The 25,513-nt window shown below is 42.5% G+C and overlaps 1 protein-coding gene across 6 annotated transcripts in view; it reads right to left on the bottom strand.

Moving 5' to 3' along the window:
* Nucleotides 1–25,513, bottom strand: part of znf423 (zinc finger protein 423) — a 358,819-nt gene that overhangs the window by 227,207 nt on the left and 106,099 nt on the right. For 4 of the 6 annotated variants that reach the window (XM_085991483.1, XM_085991487.1, XM_085991484.1 and 1 more), the window contains one exon: nucleotides 3,427–3,630. In XM_085991483.1, the coding sequence (XP_085847609.1) occupies nucleotides 3,427–3,630 (204 nt within the window). The remainder of the gene's footprint in view (nucleotides 1–3,426; nucleotides 3,631–25,513) is intronic. The other 2 variants (XM_085991485.1, XM_085991486.1) reach the window with 2 other exon arrangements.

Below are 25,513 nucleotides of genomic sequence, written 5' to 3'. Positions count from 1 at the left end.
TAAGCACTCCATCCATTTTCAAAGCTTTACCACACATTTTGAACAGAAAATGTATAATGCTGGGTACAGACACTGCCAGTCTGATTTATGGCAATTTGCAATTTAGTGTTCCGCAGTCACTAACAAAATTCCTAAGGGCAACTCTGGTTATATAACCCAATATGGCTCTGCTTCTAATAAAGGTAATGACTTTGCCTCACCTAAAAAGAAACAAAGTTTACCATAGCGTACACTGCAAACATAGTGCGTGTTTAACTCTGAAAAGTTATTCATCCCGATATTCTAGTTATGAGCTAATCAATTTGTTCAAAACTGGAGTATACCAGATTTTGTCAGACATAAATCTCAATAAGGTGATAAGTTACAGCTCCAGCAGTGAATCACTACCATCCCCCACTCTCACCTCAGTACCCCAATACATGACTGTTCTGTTCTCGTGGTTTCATCACACCACCAGCACACTGCAACTGACGAGGCTTCATTTCATATTGATTTCAATGGAAAAGAATTCTTCGAAAATGACATTCATTTTATCGTATTTGAGACTTACAAGAAACCAGAAGTGTTATTTAATTCCTCTCATTCCCTGGTTCTAGATCATCCCACTTACTAAGTTCAAATTAATAAATTTCTCCGTAGACCTCAATTTTTCCACCTTTTTTTTTAAATACAAGAATTGCACAATTAGTTTCCCATTTGAACTTCTGTAGCCAATACAACAACAACTGGCATTTATATCGCACCTTTGACGTAATAAAGCATCCCAAGGCACTTCACAGGAGCATTATCAAACAAAATTTGACACCGAGCCACATAAGGAGATATTAGGACAGATCAAAAGCTTGGTCAAAAAGGTAGGTTTTAAGGAGCATCTGAAAGGACGAGAGGTGGAGAAGTTTAGAGAAGGAATTCCAGAGGTTAGGGTCGAGGCAACAGAAAGCATGGCGCCAATTGTGCAGCAATTAAAATCAGGAATGTGCAAGTGGCCAGAATTGGAGGAACGCAGAGATCTCGGGGATTGTAAGGCTGGAAGAGGTTACAGAGATAGGGAGGGGAGATGCTATGGAAGAATTTGAAAACCTAGATGAGGCGTTGCTGGACCGGGAGCCAATGTAGGTCAGCAAGCTCAGGGGTGATGGGTGAACGGGACTTTGTGCGAGTTAGGATACGGGCAGCAGAGTTTTGGATAAACTGAAGTTTACAGAAGGTGCGAGGCTGGCTAGGAGAGCATTGGAATAGTCTAGGAGGTAACAATGGCATGGATGAGGGTTTCAGCAGCAGATGAGCAGAGGCAGGTAAGGAGACGGGCGATGTTACACAGGTGAAAGTAGGTGGTCTTGGTGACAGAGCGGATTTGGGGTTGGAAGCTCACTTCAGGGTCAAAAAGGGCGCCAAGGTTGCGAGCGGTCTGCTTCAGCCTTAGACAGTTGCCAGGGAGAGGGATGGAGTCAGTGGCTAGGGAGCGAAATTTGTGGTGGGGACCGAAGACAATCGCTTTGGTCTTCCCAATATTTAGGAGGAGGAAATTTCTCCTCATCCAGCACTGGACAAGCAGCGTGACAAATCAGAGGTAGTGGAGGGGTCAAGAGAGGTAGTGGTGAGGTCGAGCTGGGTGTCGTCGGTGTACATGTGGAGCCCAACATTGTGCTTTTGAATTAAGTCGCTGAGGGGCAGCATGTAGATGAGAACTAGGAGGGGGCCAAGGATAGATCATTGGGGATTCTAGAGGTAATGCAGAGGGACTGGGAAGAGAAGCCATTGCAGGTGTTGCTCTGGCTCTGGATAGATAGTAACAGAACCAAGCGAGGGCAGTCCCACCCAGCTGGATGATGGAAGAGAGGTGTTGGAGGAGAATGGTGTGGTCAACCATGTCAAAGGCTGCAGACAAATCAAGAAGGATAAGGAGGGATAGTTTACTACGGTCTGTCACATAGGATGTCATTTGTAACTTTTATGGGGCCGTTTCATTGCTGTGACGGGGTGAAACTTGAAGAGGTTCAAACATGGAGTTGCGGGAAAGATGGGAATGGATTTGGGAGGCAACAACACGTTCAAGGACTTGAGAGGAAAGTAAGGTTGGAGATGGGCTGGTTGTCTGCAAGGACAGAGTGGTCAAGTGTGGGTTTATTGAGAGGCGGGGAGGGGGGGATGATGACGGCAGATTTGATGGGAAGGGAGACAGTACCCGAGGAGAGGGAACCATTAACAATATCAGCTAACATGGGGGCCAAGGAGTAGGAGGTGGGCCTCATGGACAAGTTGAGCTCGGAGAGGGCATGAGGGGAGATAGGAGAGAAACTAGAGAAAAATATGAGCTCAGAGCTTGAGCAGGGAAGAACCTTAGGGAAATTTGGCTTGGTGAGCTAGGGGAAGAGAGGGAAGCGGCAGAGGTAGCTGAACAGGTGGTCTCCATCTTAGTGACAAAGAATTTCATGAGCTCCTTGCACTTGATATTGAAGAAGAGGGTGGAGCGGGCAGGGGAGAGGGGTTTAACAAGCCCCTTTGTAGTGGAGAAGAAAAGCCGACGGTTACCTTTGCATTCCAGGATGATCCTGGAATAGTGAGTAGTTTTGGCAGAAGAGAGCAGGACCTGGTAGTGCTTTATGTGGTCCAGCCAGATCTGGCGATGAATGGCTAAGCCAGTTGTCTGCCATAAATGACATTCCATATGACTTGGCCCTCAAATTAAGAACAGCTCTAAGGAATATTGTAGCCTGATGTTCAGCAGGAAAGTTGTTGTTAGTTGGATAGTACATCAAAAGCTCATCACACTGTCATATACAGGTCACTGCAACAGTGGTAGTGTGCTATGGGAATTATTTCACAAGTGCTAAAAGCTCACAAGTTGAGTGCCACATATGACAGTCTTTCTTAGGACAATGAAAGCAAGAACTCCTTGAATTCACCACTGGTACAGTTAGCTATTTTTGAGCTTACCTTTAAATATATTAGAGCATTTCACATTATGCAGGCCATGTACTAACTCATTATTTACTAAAAATATAATACCCATGGTAGACAAATTTTATGTTCACTGGAGTAAATGACCACATTTCTGAGCAGTGGAATTAGAAAAAATACCCATTAAGTGGCCAAGCAATTTAATTTTCATTTGGGGTTCAAGAAGAGTACTTAATAAACTTTTACAGGTCACTTCCTATTGTATTCTACACCATATGGCCATCTATAATCTTCGCTGTTCATAATTAGCATATTCTATTTAAAGACCTTGCACGTAACGCTTTCATGTAGATATGACAATCCCCATGATGAAGGTAAAATCCAATATTTCATAATTAACAAAATCTTACATTAAACCCCTAAAATAAAACATTTTTATTTGAATCTGAATAAAATAGTTTCTAATCAGTTGTACCCAATTACCCAGTCTACCCTAGCCAGAATGCAGAGCTAATTTAACATTACCTCCAGGACAGCGATGTGCCCTATGTTCAGTCAAGTCAGCCAGTGAATCAAAGTCCTGCTGACAATTATCACAGGTGTAAATTGATTCATCTTCCATGTCTTCATCATCTTCGTTTCTCTCTTCCTGACTGGTCATGCTGTGTCTGTCTTCCAACAGTTGTCCGTCCTTGGTATCATACTCCTGGTCTCCTCCTGAGGCTCCTGCTGATGAAGCAGAGTATACTATAAATGTGAATAACTGTGGTGTGGAAAGGTTAAGACAATAAATATTTATTAGTAAATACATATAAAAATAATGGAATAGCATGTTTGAGAAAAAAATAGCAAAAATGATACCACTGCTACATCAGTAACAGCTAACTGCAGTCTGAGTAATGGATATCTCAATTATTTCTAATAAAATGGGTAAATAGAAGTAACTTGAAGAAAAATAGCATATAGGATTTTTCACAATAGCTAATATCGAACACATGGATAAACATAATATTGTCAAACCTTACACGCATCATAGAAAACCAGCTTTATTTTCTTTAAATTTGCATTCTCATTTTTGACTCATTCAAATTCGAGCCCATCACTCCCTCAAACAACCAGGATAAAGAAAAAAAAATGACAAACTTCTTTTGTGTGTATTTTACATTGAGATTGCATGGGCACAAGTACTGTAATTGCAACACGGTTTCAGGGAAATTCATATTTTATTGCAGCAGTTCTATAACCAGACTTGCTGGGCTTACTATAGGCATACAATAAGTTTGTCTTATTATAAAGTCAAAATACTAACCTACTAAAACATTTCTAAAATCATACAACAAAATTCATTTAGTTGGCCCCGTAAATGACTGCACCTCATTTATGGGACCAATAAGATGATGTTTTCTGATGATTCCTATGAGTAAAAACATTAAAACATATATCCACTGAAATATCAGAAGGAAGTTGAATTTTAGCAAAAGGGAAGCTTGCTTGACTATGAAAATTAACAAAAGGAATGGGCATTCAACTCATTAAACATTATTGAAATATTACATAGCAATGGAGCAATTTGTACTAAAATCTACTTCAACTCACATATAAAATTATAAAATCTCGCTGTGCTTTAGACCAACATGATGAGGTGTCTTTCCAAGTTTCACATTGTTATCTGCTTTTGACCTCCTGGAGCTCTGACCTTTATGACCTTTCTGAGCTGTCGTTTGTCTGATTTTGACAGCCGATTGTATCAAATGCCAAGAACACCATATGTGTGAGAACTTTCAATGGGCTTAATTTTCAACAACACTGTCAATAAACAATAACTACAGCAAGATCTATGGTTGTTCCACAAAATAAAAAAAACTTAAGAAATTCTTCAATTCACAAGTAATGTGAATTGATAAACATGCAATTTTATATGTTAATAAGCTGAAACACGCTTTTAAATTCACCACTACATTTTCATTCTGATTTATTAATATAATTAGAGCTTATATGTTGGTCTTTTAGCAATATTTCCAGGGCTACACAAGATATGAGAGCAATCTCTTATATTCAACATTAAAATTGAATTACTTTTAATGCTTACAATCCCTCAAAGTGTATACTTTGTTGTAAAAATCCAGCAACCAAAGCAAATATTTTTCGGGACTGCTGTCCCATCCTTGCTGCAACCTATAAATGGTTTTGTTTGTATTGAGCTAAGTAACAACAGTTTTCAATGTGCAAGTTGTTCGTAAATTGGGAAAACGATCACCAGCCAGGCAAGATCACATAAATACAGCATGTAAAGTAACATTATCACCATGAGTTGCTAGGAAAGCTTTCTCCCCAATCGGTTTCCAAATCCACATGACAGTATGATTTCTGTCATGTAAATGTAATAGCATTGCTTGCACATGATATTATGACAAAATTATGTTTAACTCTTCCAGGCTCTTTAATTCTCAGAACAATAATGATCGTCCTTTAGGTTTTTTGTAGTGAGTACAGCAGTTTAATTTCTGAAGAACATAGCTGATAATAGCACCTTTCTGACACCTAGTACATGCACAAGCAAGATTATATTTTGGAAAAGTGAAGGAAAATTTTTCATTTTTATTTGATAAGGATGGACTTTTAGATGGTGACATTACAAGACAAGTATCTGATGATGACATTTTCGTGCCTTCTATTAATGAAATAATTAGCACTTTAATCACAACATATTATAACTTGGTGTAACTAGGATCAGCTGGGGGAGTGGTACACATTGCCACAAAATAATTTAGAAGCGAGTTTGTAAGCAATAGTGCAGTTGGTGTTTTTTAGATAGATAGATGGATGAATAGTCAGTCTTGGAGCTCTAGGCAGATTCATGCTGGGAATTGTAGAAGGAAGCCTTACTTAGCTAAAAGCAATGACTCTGGAAAGACCCAGAAGCTCAAGTCCTAGACTCCTCAGAGAAACACTGGGCTTCGAAAGAAAATATTCTTAGACACATCTTAAATACACAAAAGGCTATAGGCCTAGATTTGCTACGAGTTCACAGCACTCACCGTTAATAATGCGTAAAAAGCCCAGCAAATTGTAGCGAGGAAGAGATACGCTGAGAGTTGCAAATCACCAAAAATTGCTGGACAATTTGCCATTAGCCTTGCAAAAACATGCCATCAATCTCCCAATGAGATTAAAAGATTGCTGCATTTGCACTGTAAAAACGAATTAAACGCACCACAGAAAGTTAGGGCTGCTATTTCATGGCGTAAGGACCCTGCTATTGAGGTCATTTATGTTTCCAATGGCCTTCCACTTTGAAATTAGTTAGCAATTAATAATAATTGTTCTACACATGCCACATAAAGCAGGCAACCAGGACGCAAGTTAAACTGGGGAATTTATAGTAAATCCTTCACAGAGAAAAAAATACATTAGGCAACATAACAAAATGATAGAACTGAAAGGAAACAAAGAGCACAGGTAGGAAAGTGCTTTACTAGGTGCGAATGTCACTGGCTAATAATTGGCTGGCAAAGGGCAAGATCATCAAATTTGATTGGTTGTGAATTGCTATAAAATATATAGCTTTCACGTTTAGGCAACAACTGCCTTTGATTCCTGAACATTATGAATTAAAAAGCAACCTGAACCCTGAGTAGGAGGCTATCTTATTCATATGTTTATGTGTCTTGTTCCAAAGGGTTGTGATTTGGTGATATTTTAATAAACTTCATTTAAATATTAGGGGCTAGATTTTCAGTTGCTTGCGCCAGCAGTTAGCGCCTTAAGAGCAGTGATTTTCGGGCGCTATGCGTGTAGCGCCCGGGCGCAGCGCAGTTTGCGCCCCGCCCCAAATTAAGTTGCCCGTTAGCGCCGGCGCAAAGTTTAGCGCCCGCCCGGATGCGCGCGCAGAAAATGACGTCACATCCTCGTGCAACGCCCTTTGGCCGCCCCGAATCCAAACTTCAGTCGGACCGCCCCATTGTGCGGCTGGCGTCCAGAGCGTTTGTAAAATGGAACGCAACACACCCCTGGGGAGCGCAAATTAAAGGGCACTCCTCCTGCACTATAACAGGCAGTCTGCATGTGTTGTGTGGAGGGATCCAGTGTGCTGTTGTGAACGGTGTATTTACCACCACCACCACCACCACCTCCTCGTTTCCCCCAGACTCTGCCTTTGAAAAAAGCACATACACCCCCTTCCCCTTTAAGAGCTTACTGGCACCAGAGTGTCTGCCGTGCGCTGCGCCCCGCCTGGGCGCTATCCCTCTGGACCGCCGGCTTAGCGCCTAAAGATAGGAGTGGAACGCCTCTTTTAGCGCTCCACCAACCTCTTAGGGCGAAGCCACTGAATTTCCGGCAACGGGGCGCTACTTTGGGGCGGGCGCTAACCTCGGGCGGGCGCTAAGGTTAGCGCCCCAAAACTGTCTATACTGAAAATCTAGCCCTAGATGTTTAAGCCGTTACTTCAGAGCTTTGTTAACCATTCAAATCCTTAAATTACATTGGTTAAGGAGATAGACTATTGGCCCCATCGTTCACCAAGGTCCCACATGCCCCGTTGACTTCGTCACGCCTTTATCAATTTGCATGTCCTGCAATTTGCGACGCAAAATTAATTGGAGCTGAAGGATGAGGGAAAAAAATCCAACTCACAATGTTCACCCCGAGATGCCCCACACTTCAGCAAGTTCTGGGCCATTGTTTAATTCAGTTTAATCATTTTCTTGTAAATTTTGTAATTTATGTTATTATGATGTTACAACACTTATTTATAGCATTATTAAGTCCTCAGCTTAGTGCAGAAATCAAGATGTCAGCCAAAAGGATTATCAAAAAGCATTTGCAGCAATGTCATTGATTCAGGTTCTGCTCCTTGCTATTGGAAGCTGCTGCTCGCTGTCAATTCTTTTGGGAAGTTGTTTTGAAATTGCTTATTGGTAGTTTTCATTCGCACTTGCTATGTGTTGATTGGTATGTTCCATGCCTGTTCAGTTGTGATTTATCACTGTTTTATAAACAAGGAAATTCAGCCAATCAAGTGCAAATCTGACACAGTAATTTGCATGAGTTACTTTGTGACAGCCAAGTGTAACACAGGAAATCTAATGAACAAAGCACACAAGACATTTATGCATATATGGATAGATATAGATAAATATAGATTAAGACATTAAAACTGTATATGCAGGAATTATAACCTATTTAATGAGTATTTAATAAAAAGAGAGAAGATGGATTGAGAGAGTAAACTAGCAAGAAACATTAAAACAGATAGTAAGAGCTTCTACAGGTATATAAAAAAGGAAGAGAGTAGCTAAAGTAAACATTGGTCCCTTAGAGGATGAGACTGGGGAATTAATAATGGGGAACAGGGAAATGGCAGAGACTGAACAAATATTTTGTATCAGTCTTCACGGTAGAAGACACTACTACCATCCCAATAATACATAATCAAGGGGCTAGAGAGAGGGGGGGACTTAAAACAATCACTATCACTAAAGAAAAAGTACTCGGTAAAATAATGGGACTAAAGGTGGACAAGTCCCCTGGACCTGATGGCCTGCATCCTAGGGTCTTAAAAGAAGTGGCTGCAGAGATAGTGGATGCATTGATTACAATCTACCAAAATTCCCTGGATTCTGGAGAGGTCCCAGCAGATTGGAAAACCGCAAATTTAACGCCCCTATTTAAGAAGGGAGGGAGACAGAAAGCAGGAAACTATAGAGCAGTTAGCCTAACATCTGTCATTGGAAAAATGCTGGAGTCCATTATTAAAGAAGCAGTAGCAGGACATTTAGAAAATCATAATACAGTCAAGCAGAGTCAGCATGGTTTTATGAAAGGGAAATCATGTTTGATACATTTGCTGAAGTTCTTTGAGGATGTAACGAGCAGGGTGGATAAAGGGGAACCAGTGGATGTGGTGTATTTGGATTTCCAGAAGGCATTCGATAAAGTGCCACATAAAAGGTTACTGCACAAGATAAGAGCTCACGGGGTTGGGGGTAATAGATTAGCATGGATAGAGGATTGGCTAACTAACAGAAAACAAAGAGCCGGGATAAATAGGTCATTTTCTGGTTGGCAAACGGTAACTAGTGGGGTGCCACAGGGATCAGTGCTGGGGCCTCAACTATTTACAATCTATATTAATGACTTGGATGAAGGGACCGAGTGTAATGTAGCCAAATTTGCTGATGGTGCAAAGATAGGTGGGAAAGCAAGTTGTGAAGAGGACACAAAGGGCTCGATTTTGTGGATTGTGGGGGAAATGGTCGGATTCCCCGAATGTGGGGTTCTGAATTTCCAGCGTGTGAGCAGCCTTGCTAATTGACCATTTCCAGCCAGGAAGCCCCACAGTATTCGTGGTGCTTTCAAGGTCCACAGCAAGCATTGCTTCCTCTGTTGGCTTCCAAATGAACCATACAGGATGGCAGAGGAGCCTGCAGCAGCTGTGGCCAGTGCCAGACCCCGAGCTGCCTCCAAATTCGACGAAGCTTCACTGCAGGCATTATTGGATGGGGTTAGGGCCCACAGGGAGGTCCTCTTCCCTAGGTCAGGCAGGAAGAGGCCTCCTACTGAGACCAAGGCTGCATGGATGCAGGTGTCAGCAGATGTCAACTCGAATGTGCATGTAACCTTAGCATCATATCTCTAACTCCTTCCTCTACTCCCTCACAGGACCATCCAGAGCCCCCGTCCCCATTGTGGAGGAGGAAGAGGCTGTGCAGCCAGACTCCTCAGAGGAAGCTCCAACCTCTGAGGGCGCAGCGTCAGCAGAAGTAAGCGCACCCAGCACCAGCGCAGACACTCACACTTCGGGGGGACCTTCGGGACATAGAGTAGTGTTGTCACCTTCATGGAAGTCCTTCTGAGTAGGGCTGCCAGTGCAGATACGGGTCCCCATGGCCCCCTAAAGTGCAGCAAGGTGCTCTCAAGCCACTTCCAAGCGCTGGCCCCTTCTGGTCTGTGCAGCTTCAGGTGAGTGAGCAGCAGCCTGGTGCTCCTGGTGTTCATCCTGCTGCCGCCTCTGCTGCTGGAGATCCTCTAATGGCAAGAAGGGAAGGAAGAAAAGGCGTCCCATGCTTCTCGTAGATGCCTCCGCTGAGGAAGCGCTGAGTGAGGGTGGCGAGAGGAGCTTCCCAGGAGATCACATTGGAAAAGTGTGTGAGGCTCCAACCTTCCACAGCTGTGCCTAAGCCTTGAAGAAGTAGCCCCAAACCTGCAACAACAAGGTCCTTCAACATACAAATGCTGTCCCTTTAAATCGCAGCTTTCCCAAATGACCTGCAGCTGAGAGCAAGCAAGCCGGCAAGCGGTTTCATCAACGGGGTTCCCCGCAGGCGTGTTTAGCGTGGGGAACCCCTGAAAATCGCAAGGGCACCCTAAAATGGCATTAACCATGCCAATAATTGCTGATTAGGGTCCCGACGGCCAGTCCCCCCAGCAGCGGGCGGGGCTGAATCGGCTCGCGGAGAAACGGCAGTCCGAAAGTCGGACGGGGAATCAGGCGGGGGGGGGGGGGGGGGACCCCCTATTTCGGTGATTTTCAGCCCCCGCCCGCCTGAAAAGCCACCCGACGGCTGGCAGAAAATCAGGGCCAAAGAATCTGCAAAGGGATATAGACAGGCTAAGTGAGTGGGCAAACATTTGGCAGTTGGAGTACAGGAAACTTTGTTATATCCGGCAGCGACGGGACCGAGCTGTTGCCGATCTATCAAATCTGCCAGACATACAAAGTTAATGTTGAAGCATACGGAGATTTTCATCTGACAACAAACACTGTTGCTTAGCAACAGCTTCAAACAGTCGGCCTGTACCTTGGAAGCGTCTCTGTAGCTTAGCAACAGCTTCAGAGAGACTTTCCAAAGCCTGACTGTTGGGGGAAAAAAAGCCACGAGAAGAAAAACAACCTAACAGACGGCTCCTGATTTCTGCCGGTAGATCGAGGTTTCCGGACATACAACCGCCGGATAAACCAAAGTCTCCTGTATAATGTGGGAAAGTGTGAGGTTATCTACTTTGGTAAGTAAAAAAGCAAATTATTATTTAAATGGAGAGAGATTACAAAATGCTGCAGTAGAGGGACCTGGGTTCCTTGTGCATGAAACACAAAAAGTTAGCATGCAGGTACAGCAAGTAATTGGGAAGGCAAATGGAATGTTGGCCTTTATTGCAAGGGGGTTGGAGTGTAAAAGCAGGGAAGTCCTGCTGCAACTGTACAGGGTATTGGTGAGACCACACTTGGAGTACTGCGTACAGTTTTGGTCTCCTTATTTAAGGATATACTTGCTTTGGAGGCAGTTCAGAGAATGTTTACAAGGTTGATTCCTGAGATGAAGGGGTTGACTTATGAAGTAAGGTTGAGCCTACGCTCACTGGAGTTTAGAAGAATGAGAGGTGATCTTATTGAAACATATAAGATTCAGAGGGGGCTTGACAGGGTAGATGCAGATATGTTTCCCCTCATGGGGGAATCTAGAACTAGGGGGCAAAGTTTCAGAATAAAGGGGGTCGCCCATTTAAAACCGAGATGAGGAGGACTTTCTTCTCTCAGAGGGTCGTAAATCTGTGGAATTCTCTGCCCCACAGAGAGCTGTGGAGGCTGGGTCATTGAATATATTCAAGGTGGAGATAGACAGATTTTTGAACAATAAGGGAGTGAAGGGTTATGGGGAGCGGGCAGGGAAATGGAGCTGAGCCCAAGATCAGATCAGCCATGATCTCATTAAATGGCGGAGCAGGCTTGAGGGGCCAAATGGCCTACTCCTGCTCCTATTTCTTATGTTCTTATGATCTAATTAGTTTCTCAACAGCAATTCTCTGCCAAATTTCCTGAACCATGTAATGGGCAAATGTAAATTGTAACTAACTTTCCTCCCGCTTCCTGCAGTGTCTGCTGACTCAGAGCAGACATGTTTCCCATATAAAAAGAGATCTAGGGTGGGATTTACTATCAGAGTACGGAGTTGCAAGATATTGACCCAACTCGGAAATCACAGGGCAATATACTATAATGGACATATCCCAAGCCATAAACTACTGACCCTAACTGCAGACCAAGCTAAAGCTTCCCAGGCACACAGTTTTGAATAAATTACCAGTCCTTAAAATCAGCATTTGTGCAGAGTAACTGTACGGAACTGAATACCACTAGTGGGCATATTCCACCAGGATCCTTCTACATCAGCACAACATATCTGATTCCCATCTGCGTCACTCAAATGGCAAAATTCCTTGACACTATGGCAGACGCTTCAGTTGCTGGTTATTTCTTGGCTCTGTGCTTGGTTTCAAACCTAGCTGTGGGACAAATATTAGGGTTAAATACTTTACATTTAAAATACTAATCCCCATAATCATAGAATGGTTACAGCACAGAAGGCAGCCATTCGGCCCGTCAAGCCCGTGCCGACTCTCAGCTAGTCCCACTCCCCTGCCCTTTTCCCATAGCCCTGCAAATGTTTTTCCTTCAAATACTTATCCAACTCCCTTTTGAAAGATCAGATTGAGTCAGCCTCCACCACCCTTTCAGGAAGTGCATTCCAAGTCTTAACCACTCGCTGCGTAAAAAACATAGAAACATAGAAGATAGGAGCAGGAGTAGGCCATTCGGCCCTTCGAGCCTGCTCCGCCATTCAATGAGATCATGGCTGATCATCCAAATTCAGTACCCTGTCCCTGCCTTCTCCTCATATCCCTTGATCCCTTTAGCCTTAAGAAATATATCCAACTCTTTCTTGAATATACTTAATGAACTGGCCTCCACCGCCCTCTGTGGCAGAGAATTCCACAGGTTCACCACTCTCTGGGTGAAGAAATTCCTCCTCATTTCAGTCCTAAATGGCTTACCCCTTATCCTTAGACTATGACCCCTGGTTCTGGACTCCCTGGCCATCAGAAACATCCTTCCTGCATCTAGTCTGTCCAGGCCTGACAGAATTTTATAGGTTTCGATGAGATCCCCTCTCAATCTTCTAAACTCCAGTGAGTATAAGCCCAATCGACACAATCTCTCCTCATACGTCATTCCTGCCATCCCAGGTAACAGCCTGGTGAATCTTCGCTGCACTCCTTCCATGGCAAGAACGTCCTTCCTCAGGTAAGGCGACCAAAACTGCACACAATACTCAGTGTGGTCTCACCAAGGCCCTGTACAACTGCAGCAAGACATCCTTGTTCTTGTACTCGAACCCTCTTGCTACGAAGGCCAACACACCATTTGCCTTCTTAACCGCCTGCTGCAACTGCATGCTTACCTTCAGCGACTGGTGCACAAGAACACCCAGGTCTCTTTGCACTTCCCCTTCTCCCAATCTATTGCCATTCAAATAATAATCTGCCTTCCTGTTTTTGCCACCAAAGTGGATAACCTCACATTTATCCACATTATAGTGCATTTGCCATGTTTCTGCCCAATCACCCAACCTGTCCAAATCCTACTGGAGTTTCACGACATCCTCCTCACAGCTTACCCTCCCACCCAGCTTTGTGTCGTCTGCAAATTTGGAGATATTACATCCAATTCCCTCGTCCAGATCATTAATATATATTGTGAGCAGCTGGGGTCCTAGGACCGATCCTTGCGGTACCCCACTAGTCACTGCCTGCCACTCGGAAAACGACCCGTTTATTCCAACTCTTTGCTTTCTGTCCGCCAACCAGTTCTCTATCCTTTTCTTACATTGCCTTTGGTTCTTTTGCCTTTTAATGGTTAACCATATATATGAACATATTTACCTAAATGCACCAAGATCTAAGCAAACAATTTGCTCGCAAAATGAAGCAGGAGTTTAGCTACTGATGCTTCTATGGTACCTTATACAGCAAAGACATAAATATCTGGAGTCTAATCAGATCAGTAAAATTACCACAGAACAAACGGTCAAGTAACGGGTTTGTTTTGCCAGCTAAATGAAGCCAATAGTGGGTTTGCTATTTTCAGCCCTTCATTCGGAATCATAATTTCCTAATTTTTGTAACCATGGCAAATGCATGCAATACTTTTCTCAACACAGCTTGAAAAAAATAGAAATTTTTAATCTTAATAGTAGAAGATAAATCTAAAAGTCAAAAACTTGTCAGCTTAAGTACTGGAATGCTTCAGCCTAGAAACAGGAGTGTAACCCCAGTGTTAGCAGTTAAAGGAGCAGCCTGCCTTCATTTAGTTTTTAAGCAATGTTATATTTCAGTACTTCATTCATAAACTCAGTCCTCATTCTGGCATGGTCACCAATCTGCTGCTGAGAATGGAAAAAGTTTTGCTGTTTAAGTATTTTTCTCTTAATAGACAGTCATATTCTTTCTTTTCTGTACCATTAGAAAAGAAGCTATGGCCGAACAGCAGGGAGGTTTCCCAGTTTAAAAAAACATCCAGAAAGCTTCCTATTGAGAATGTTCGGTTGTAACATTTGTTTTTAATCTGCCAGGTGTGTGACACACACAGAAACATAACACCATGCTTAATCTAGGCTGAAACTTCAGTGCAGTACTGAGGGAGTGCTACACTGTTTTCAGATAAGACATTAAACTTCAGCCCCGTCTGTCTGCTCAGGACGATGTAGCACACTATTCAAGCAAGAGCAAGGAGTTCTCCCGGTGTCCTGGCCAACATTCCTTCCTCCACCATTATCAAAAATAGATTATCTGGAAATTAATGGCCGCTGCTGTCTGAAAACTACCTGCTGTGTTTGTCTATATAACACGTCAGAAGTAATCCATTGGTTGTAAAGTGCTTTGGGACATCCTGAGGACGTGATAAAGCACTACATAAATGCAAGTTCTTTCTTTAGAGTCTCCAAAGCAAATTACTGAGAAATCCACACTTCGTTTCCACTTGCCCACTAACAACAAACCCCACTTCCCCAAGCCGAGAACCTTGCTGCAGATAGGCAAGAGCCAAGGATTTCAACCCCCAAATGCTCCTAATTTAACCTACTAAAACTGTGTAGCTTATCAGCACAAAGCACTGGTAAGCTTCCCATTCCCTGTTTGTAGGGTTATCTGGAGCAGAGTGGGAAGGATCACTGAAAGGTCCCAACTGAAAGGCCTACCCCCTCTTGGTTCGACAAATGAGTCAATAATGTCCCAGAGTTCTGTAGATGTATCAGGCTCAGGTATTGGATCATCATTTCTGCCAGAGAGAGATGGATTTTTTATATATATTTTGTTCACAGAATGTGGACAACAATGACAAGACCACATTTATTGCCCTCCCTAGTTGCCCTGAAGGTGGGCATTCGCCTTGAATCACTGCAGTCCTTGTGGTGATGGTGTTAGGTAGGGAATTCCAGGATTTTGATCCAGCAATTATGAAAGAATGGCAATATGTGTCCAAGATAGGATGGTGTGCAACTTGGTGATGGTGTTCCTATGACATGGCTACCTGTGCCCTTCTCAGCTGCAGAGATGGCAGGGTTGGGAGGTGCTGTCGCAGTAACCTTGAGAGTTCCTGTAATGCACCTTGTAGATAGTGCATACTTCAACCACAGTATACTAGTGATAGAGGGGATGAAAATTAAGTTTAGTAGCAGGGGCTTGAACAAGCAAGCTGCTCTGTCCTGGATGGTGTCTTGCTTTTTGAGCGTTATTGTACTCAACCAAGTGACTGGCGAATATTCAATCACACTCATGACTTGAGCCTTGTATATGCTGTAGGCGCTTTGAAGGGTCAGGAGAAGAGTCATTTGTTGCAGAGTAGCCAGTCTAGCGAAGTTGCTGCTATGGCTGGTTATGCTTCTGGTCAATGGTGACCCCTAATACATTAACAATGGGTGAAGGCAGCAATGGCAGTGCCGTTGAAGGTCAAGGGGAGGTGGTTGACAATTTTCTTGATGGAGGCCGCCACTCCCTGGCACCTGTAGTGTACATGTTACTTGCCATTTGTCTGCTCAAGCCTAAATGTTGTCTAAGTCTGGTCATAGGCTTGCATGAGCTACTTCCTTATTGGAGGAACTATGAAGGGAGCTGAACACTGTGGAATAGTCAACGTATAGCCCCACATCTAATATTCTGGCAGAGGGATGGTCATTAATAAAGCAGCTGAAGATAGTTGGGTCGAGGATGCTGCCCCAAGGATCTCCAAAAGCAACATCCTAGAACTGTGATGATTGGCTTCAACTAGTCAAGGGTGTTCCCTTTGTCTCCCACTGACCTATATTTTGATAGAGCTCTTTGGTGCTACATTCATTCAAACACTACTTTGATGTTGATAACAGCTGCTCTCACCTCTCCTCTGATATTTGGCTCTTCCGTCCATGTTCCAATCTCCTTTTACAGGCATGTCGTTTTCGGTCAATTCAACCCCCAAAAGACTCAACTTACCTTGTCCCTCCTTCCCACCCCAAGGAAAATTGTAATTTGCTTCGAGGCAATGTTTTTACCTCGAGGCCCTGGACTCTAGGAATTCTGTAAAGGGATCCCAAGATTACTTTTTGCTAGCCCTCAGATTTCAGTCTGTCCATCATCAGCTCCGACCAAGTCTCACACATGGGCCAAAGAAAGCCTTTACCTTGAATGCCTCGAAGCTCTGACCATGAAGGAGAATTGTTTGACTGCACATCTTGTATGCCATAAGCTGAATCTGCATGGGGACATTTTTGTCACTGAAGTGAAACAAAAAGAGAAAAGCATTCTTTTGTTCTTCTGAGCACAATTCCAAAGAACTATATCCCAGTTAAAGTTGGCATCCACCAGAACCCAAAAGAAAAATCAACAATTGGAGTCATGTCATGCAGCACAATTCACTGTAAAACATGCAAGTGCATTACTACCATCGAATGGTGATTCCACCAATAGAAGAAGGCATACTCCCTTAGATCTTCCAAACAATACTCTCAAGATACTTTTAAGTATACAGAGCTATAACATTTCACTTGGGGCGTCCGGCTTTACATCCCACTGATTAACCCGTTGTTCAAGATGTCAGGATGCAGCAGCTCCCCAGGTGAATGAGCAAACAATACATTCTGTGCAAAAAAAAACACATTTCTTTCAAAAATACCTGTAACAGACATTCTGAGACAATCCCTTATGAACATAAGAAATAGGAGCAGGAGCAGGCCATTCGGCCCCTCGAGCCTGCTCCGCCATTTAATGAGATCATGTCTGATCCGATTTTGGCCTCAACTCCACTTTCCTGCCGGCTCCCCATAACCCTCGACGCCACTGTTGCTCAAAAATCTGTCTATCTCAGCCTTGAATATATTCAATGACTCAGCTTCCACAGCTCTCTGGGGTAAAGAATTCCAAAGATTCACGACCCTCAGAGGAGAAATTCCTCCTCATCTCCGTCTTAAATGGGCGACCCCTTATTCTAGACTCCCCAGCCATGGGAATCATCCTCCCTGCATCTACCCTGTCGAGCTCCCTCAGAATCTTATATGTTTCAATAAGATCACCTCTCATTCTTCTAAACTCCAGTGAGTATAGGCTCAACCTTACTTCATAAGTCAACCCCTTCATCTCAGGAATCAACCTAGTCAACCTTCTCTGAACTTATGATCTTTTTCCAACATATTATAAAGACAATACTGAAAAAATGAATGATAGTGGACAACCTTGCCTCATTTCACTTTTGTTAGGCTCATTGAGTCACCCAGCTAACCGAACATGAAACTTCACCGCTGAAGTACACAAGCTAAGTAAAATCAAAGATTTGGTCACGTACTCACATAGCTTTAAGCTTCTTCATGAGGGCTGCACGAGACACTAGGTCAAAATCCTTATGAAAATCACAAAAACAATATAAAAAAAAGTTTCTCTTTACACCTTCTGTAATCTTATATAAAAAGTCACAATTCATGACAATAACAAAATCTCTCTGCTGTTTCTTTTTTCAATTATACCTTGGATTATTCAATACAAATGTCACTACTGTACAACCCAAAGAACCACCATTCGATTTCATAGTAGTTTCTGGTCTCACTAGGACCCTACATCTCGCATATTGAAACTATATTGTACTCTGCAACACTAATGTTATGCATGCCTCAAACAAAATCTTGCTTCCTAGCCTCAGAACAGAAGCCCCAAGACAATTTGGCAGTTCACGGCGCTGATCTCCAAAACCACTGCCGTTCTCCATCCTCACGCTGGAACCGCTTTTAGAAATACTCCATAGATACCGTTCACATCTGCCAGGTGACCCAAGTGCACCACCTCCCACTGAACTGGTTCATTAAGACTTCTTATCTGTTCAGTACATTGCACTGGCTTTTCCAACTTTCATACAAATGGTTTACTGCTATGGTCCAACAGCTATCACATTATAATCCTCTCTCTGGGTCTCAATGGTGCCCTCATATGTTTGTTGAAGTGCACCAGATGTTTTAGGCATTGCCACTAACCTAAGGGAACCCTTTCACCCATAATTGACATAGTTTAACCAAAAGAAAAATTATTTGGGATTATTTTTGTGTAATTGAGAGCCTCCACAGATGATGTAACTCATTGACCCTGCTGCATCTCCCTCATCACCCTCTATGCCTCATGATGCATTGACCGGAAAGGCGCCAAACACCTCGAGTCTCTTCGACGGGAGCAAGCGGAAGCCAAGCGCAAGCAGCGCGAGGAACGCACGTCAACCAAAGCACCCCACCCACCCGCCCCTTCAACCACCATCTGCCCCACCTGTGACAGAGATGGTAGGTCCTGCATTAGACTCATCAGTCACCTGCGAACTCATTTTTAATGTGGAAGCAAGTCATCCTCGGTTCCGCCTAAGAAGAGAATTGCATCATAATCTACCCTCAACAGCTCGACTGCTCCAAAGATAATTCAAAATTTGCTTTAAAGGCCTTTTGTTTCTACGTAAAAGATTTTCATCTTTTTGCAATTTGCTTAACAGGTCCCTGTTTAGAGCTTGAACAGCTAAGCAGGCCCCATCTTCAATTTGTTTATGACTCCGGCTGCAGAGGCAAGAAGATTATTAGCCACATCATTCGTCATCAAGTCCACCCTATTGGAAGTTACATAGGCTTCACAGTCATCAATATCCTTCTTCTGGCTGAATGCCTTGCCCTCTACACAATTGGAAAGCAAAGGAAGTGCCAAGCTATTCACAACTATATGATCGATTACCATGCTGCTCTGAACCCCATGCCGATGCCATGTAATTGGTTGTAATATGTCAAGTGATTTGTTGTGAGAGCTATAGATTTGCAACTCAGTCCTCAGGATAACATCCTAATTGTATCACATGTCCTACAATTTGTTGGCTGGGTCAGTTGTGCAGCATTTTAGCTTTGAATTTGTTCCCTCTTCTGAAAATAAAACCATGCTGCAGATCAGCATGTGTACGGAATAACTAGACAGAATTCAATGGTGGTGAACTAATCTGCTCCTGACTTCTGTGCAGTTCTTTAATGCATGCACATTTTTTTGAAAGTCAGTCTTTCTCTAAACTAAAGCTGTGGGACAAGACTTCTCAGTCTGCTTTCATTACAACAAACAGCTTCTACTTGTTTCAGCTCCCAATACACTGGGATCTACCATAGTTGTTCTTGTGTTGCCGATGGTGCCCTGGAATACGATTCACAACATAAATGGTGGATTTCAATCACATTTGTAATAAGGTCCATACAGTATAACAATGCAAAAAACAGTAAACTGAGGAATGCCCACCTCATGAAGTAGTACTCTATACAGCCACAAGTACAAGAGCCGCCTCATCAATTAGAACATAAGAAATAGGAGCAGTAGGCCATTTGGCCCCTCGAGCATGCTCTGCCACTCAACAAGATCATGGCTGATCTTCTACCTCAACTCCACTTTCCTGCACAATCCCCATACCCCTTGATTCCCTTAATATCCAAAAATCTACCGATCTCTGTCTTAAATATACTCAACGACTGAGCCACCACAGCCCTTATTCTGAGACTGTGACCCCTGGTTCTAGACTCCATGGGAAACATCCTCCCTGTCAAGTCCTGTAAGAATTTTGTATGTTTCAATGAGATCACTTCTCATTCTTCTAAATTCTAGAGAATATAGGCCTAGTCTACTCAATCTTTCCTCATAGGACAATCTCCCCATCCCAGGAATCAGTCTCATGAACCTTCATTGCACTCCCTCTATGGCAAGTATATCCTTCCTTTGGTAAGGAGACCAAAACTGTACACAATACTCCAGGTGTGGTCTCACCAGGGCCCTATGTAATTGCAGTAAGATGTCTTTACTCATACTCAAATCCTCTTGTAATAAAGACCAACATACCATTTGCTTTCCTAATTGCTTGCTGTAGCTGCATTAACTTTCAGTGATTCTTGTACAAGGACAACCAGGTCCCTCTGAACAGTTCCCAATCTCTCACCATTTAAAAAAATACTCTGCTTTTCTATTTTTCCTACCAAAGTGGATAACTTCACATTTCTCCACATTATATTCCATTTGCCGTGTTCTTGCCCACTCACATAGCCTGTCTATATCCCCTTGAAGCCTCTTTGCATCCTCCTCACAACTTACATTCCCACCCAGTTTTGTATCATCAGCAAACTTGGATATTACATTTGGTCCCCTCACCCAAATCATTGATATAGATTGTGAATAGCTGAAGCCCAAGCACTGATCCTTGCAGTACCCCACTAGTTACAGCCTGCCAACCCAAAAATGATCTGTTTATTCCTACTGTTTTCTGTCCGTTAACCAATCCTCAATCCATGCTGGTATAGTACCCCCAATCCCAAAAGCCCTAATTTTGTTTAATAACCTCTTGTGTGGCACCTTATCGAATGCCTTCTGAATATCCAAATACACAACACCCACTGGTTCCCCCTCATCTATTCTGCTTGTTACAACCTCAAAAAACTCTAACAGATTCGTCAAACATGATTTCCCTTTCATAAATCCGTGTTGATTCTGCCCAATCCTATTATTATTTTCTAAGTGCCCTGTTACCACGTCCTTAATAATAGATTCTAGCATTTTCCCTACTACTGATGTCAGGCTAACTGGTCTGTAGTTCCCCGTTTCCTCTTTCCCTCCTTTCTTAAATAGTGGGGTTACATTTGCTACCTTCTAATCCGCAGGAACCGTTCTCGAATCTATGGAATTTTGGAAAATGACAACCAATGCATCCACTATCTCTATAGCCACCTGTTTCAAAACCCTGGGATGTAGGCCATCAGGTCCTGGGGGTTTATCGGCTTTCAGTCCCATTAATTTCTCCAGTACTATTTTTTTAATAATACTAATTTCTTTCACTTCCTCATTCTCACTAGACCCTTGGTTCTCCACTATTTCCGTAGAGTTTTTTTGCATCTTCTTCCGTGAAGACAGACACAAAATATTTGTTTAATTTCTCTGCCATTTCCTTATTCCCCATTATAAATTTGCCTGTCTCAGCCTGTAAGAGACCCACATTTACTTTCGCTAATCTTTTCCTTTTTACATGCCAATAGAAGCTTTTAGTCTGTTTTTATGTCTCTCGCTAGTTTACTCTCATATTCTATTTTCCCTTTCTTTATCAATTTCTTTGTCCTCCTTTGCTGAATTCTAAAATCCTCCCAATCTTCAGCCTTACTACGCTTTTTGGCAACATTATAAGCCTCTTCCTTTGATCTAATACTATCTTTAACTTCTCGTTAGCCACAGTTGGGCCACTTTTCCTGTGGGGTTTTTGTGCCTTAAAAGGAATGTATATTTGTTGTAAATTATGTATTAATTCTTCAAATGCTAGCCATTGCTTCTCTACCGTCATACCTTTTAATGTACTTTCCCAATCTACCTGAGCCAACTCACCCCTCATGCCTATGTAGTTTGCTTTGTTTCGATTTAAGACCCTAGTTTCAGATTTAACTAAATCACTTTCAAAGTCCCAATATAAAATTCTATCATACTATGGTCACTCTTCCCTAAAGGCTCCTTTACTACAAGGTAACCCTTTCTCATTGCACAATTCTAGATCTAAAATAGCCTCTTCCCTAGTTGGTTCCGCAACATACTGAACTAGAATACTATCTTGCATACATTCCATGAATTCGTCCTCCACACTATTACTGCAAATTTGGTTTGCCCAGTCTATATGTAGATTAAAGTCCACCATGATTATTGTATTACCCTCGTTACATGAGCCTTTAATTTCCTGATTTATACTCTGCCCTACATTACAACTACTGTTTGGGGGCCTATAAACAACTCCCACCAATGTTTTCTGCCCCCTGCTTTTTCTTCGCTCCACCGAAACCGATTCTACTTCTTGATTTTCGGAGCCAAGATCCTTTTTCTCTACTGTCTTTATCCCATCCATCATCAGGGCTACCCCTCCTCCTTTTCCATTTTGCCTATCTCTTCTAAAAGTTAAGTATCCTGGAATATTTAGTTCCCAACCTTGGCGACTTTGCAACCACGTCTCAGTTATGGCTATTAGATCAAACCTGTTAATTTCTACCTGCGCTATTAATTCATCTATTTTGTTGCAAATGCTTCACGCATTCAGATATAGTGCCTTTAGCTTTGACTAATTTCTATTTTTCCCTGATGTCACCTTAGTCACTGATGCCTTATTACCCGTTACTCTCCCCGTCCCTTCCTGACTCACTCTGCTTATTTTTACCCAAAACTCTACTCTGCTCTAGAGCCTTGACATTTCTCCAGCTGCTTTTAAATTTACTCTTTCCTGAATCCTCCCTCCCCTTCATTAGTTTAAAGCCCTGTCTACTGCCCTAGTTATTCGGTTCACCAGGCCAGTTTAAGTAGAGCCCGCCCCAACGGAACAGCTCCCTCTTTCCCCAGTACTGGTACCAGTGTCCCGTGAACTGAAACCCCTTCCTCCCACACCACTCTTTGAGCCACGCATTTAAACCTCTCATCTATTTGTCCCTATGCCAATTTGCGCGTGGCTCAGGTAACAATCCAGAGATTACCACCTTTGAGGTTCTGCTTTTTAATTTGGATCCTAGCTCCTCAAACTCCCTCAGCAGAACCTCATTCCTAGTTCTACCTATGTCGTTGGTTCCTACGTGGACCACGACAACTGGATCCTCCCCCTCAAAGTTCTCCTCCAGCCGCGAGGAGATGTCTTTACCGGGCAGGCAACACAACCTTCATTATGAACATACAAACTAGAGAAGTTCAGAATGAGAAAGGTCATTCAGCCCATCAAGCCGATTCCATATTTATTATTCTACCCCCTACTTAAAAAAAAACACAAATTTCCTTGCCCAACCTCCCCGATTAAAAAAATATAATCAAGCAGTGTAGCAAGAAGTGGGAGTTAGCAGTCAAATCTAACCAATTTGATAAAGCTAGCTCAACAAATGAAATGTGGAATAAAAAAAATTAAAATAATGCTAATGTGACCTGAGCTAAGTTTCATGAGCATTATGAAGTTGAAGTTAAATCATTTCCTAAAGTGTCATGACTGCACTACAGTTTGGGAAAACACTGATTTATATTACTCCAGTAAGTGTCAAAATATTGTCTATTACTTTAAGCCTACAGAGGCCCAATTAAAACAATACTCAAATCTTGCTACATTGTATTATTGCTCTACAATCCAATCAATTAGTCGTAATCACATATTGCTATTTGAGGGATAAGCCTTAAAGTCTTCATATTTCACTTTAGATTATTAAAGCCAGTTTTTTCAGATTTTTTAAAAGGTCAATCTCAGCTTCAGATATCCAAACCAATCAAGAAGTCCAAAAGTTGAGCTTTGGGCCATCCACATTTTACTCAATCCAAACTGAAAAACAATCATCGCTACACTTTACAGTGCTTCTTAATCTACTAGCTGGCATTTTAACAATTTAATTCTATACTTCTGTGAAATTTTAGGTCATAATCTCAAATTCTAAAAGGAATACTAATGTGCAATAGCTGATTAAATTCTTAGCTTATTGCATTCTACATTTTTTTTTTTTTTTTTTTAAATACAGGAAACTTTGTGATATCCGGCACCGACGGGACCGAGCTGTTGCCGTCCCATCAAAACTGCCGGACAAACCAGCGCTAATGTTGAAACATACAGAGCTTTTGGCTCCGTATCTGGCAACAAACCCTGTTGCCAACAGCTTCTAAACAGTCGGCCGTACCTTGCAAGCGTCTCTGTAGCTTAGCAACAGCTTCAGCGAGACCTTGCAGAGCCTGACTGGTGAAAAAAAAGCAACGAAAAGAAAAAAAACCCTAACGAAACAGCTCCTGATTTTTGCCGGTGGCTCGAGCATTCCGGACAGTTAACCTCCGGATAAACCAAAGTTTCCTGTATAGAACTGGCCAATGGCTACTTGCTAAAGCATCGAGTGTCTGAGCTCTATAGAGCAGGAAGGTTCCAGATTGAATCCCCAATCTGTGTTGAATTATCTCGTCTCAGCCAGGGCAGTGCTTGGGACATGACAATTGGCCTTAAGAACTAAGAACATAAGAAATAGGACCCCTTAAAGCACCCCTGGGTTAGAGAAAATCAGCTAAGTTTCCAATTCCTGATGATTATCCAGAAATTCCTGTTGGAAATGTATGTGGACTTTGGGATCACGATCGTGCTTGCTGTGACAAGAGAAATAGGGATGAAGGCGGCCAGTCAGCCCTTCTGAGCTCATCAATCCAAAGACTCTACAGTCTTCCGTCCCTTTCTCAGCATCCAGATGTTTTTTTTTAATGATTCTAGAGCCTTAATTTCTCCTATCCACTCCATATATTGATCAATATGAGTGACATAGAACTTTGACATTAGTCCTAAATTTTCTTTTCCTAATTTGACCCTGTGTCTCCTTGTCCTATCCTCATTATTTTTAAGTAATGCTACTGATGCATATGAACATATGAAAATGACAGACAGGAAAACATCAGTTGGTCCATCTGGCCTGCCCCATATTACAACTGAGCATCATGGTACCCAACACTCACCCACCACCAGCCATGTACTACCTTTTACTACCATATACATCTATAAGGTCACATCTCAGTCACATTTTTTAAAAGGTAGAGAGCCTTTTTCTACAATCTTTCCTCATAGCTCATTCTCCCGACACGATGGATCAGCTCTCCCGTCCCCCAACCTCACCCCGAATACCTTGCCAACACTCACTATCTAGGCTCCTGCATGAAGAATGGTCACTTGGGCAAGGTACTGGAGAGAAAGGAGTGCCTGTGAAACTGTACTCCAGCAAAAAATTAGAGTCTTCAGGAGAGGGACTGGAGAGGAAATAATAAAAGGAAAAAAAATTAAATTAAATCAATATGTTGGTGATTTTAGTGCCCAATTATAGTCTAGCAAAATTTCAGTCTTGGCATTAAGGATATTTGGCCTGTATTACAGCCCCTGGACAAAAGCTGACATAGTTGTACACAGTGACAAATGGCTTATGCTGATAAACTAGAAACACCAATTTAGAAACACCAATTTAGTGATGGTAAGGAGAGAAACTGTACACTAAATTTAAGTAACTGTGCATATTTTAAAACTTGAAATAGGATGCAACACCAGAGCTATAAGTCATGTTTTAAAATGTCAGTAGAATAAATGCAGCATTGCTGGATGCCATACATCCCAGACAACTGTCTGGAGGAGAAACCGGAGATATGGTCACACTGTTATGGCAGGAGGTAGATAGCCTTACTTGAAAGGCTGTACAATTCTAGAATGAATTACCTGGCCTTTTCTGAGGAGCAGTACACTCTGAGGTTTAGGTTC

This window comes from Somniosus microcephalus, chromosome 6 (assembly GCF_052327205.1).
Source record: "Somniosus microcephalus isolate GS21.2 chromosome 6, FLI_Smic_1.0, whole genome shotgun sequence".
In the NCBI taxonomy this organism is placed as follows: domain Eukaryota; kingdom Metazoa; phylum Chordata; class Chondrichthyes; order Squaliformes; family Somniosidae; genus Somniosus; species Somniosus microcephalus.
The sequence above is the reverse complement of the archived record's forward strand: the minus strand, read 5'-3'. Positions and strand labels throughout refer to the sequence as shown.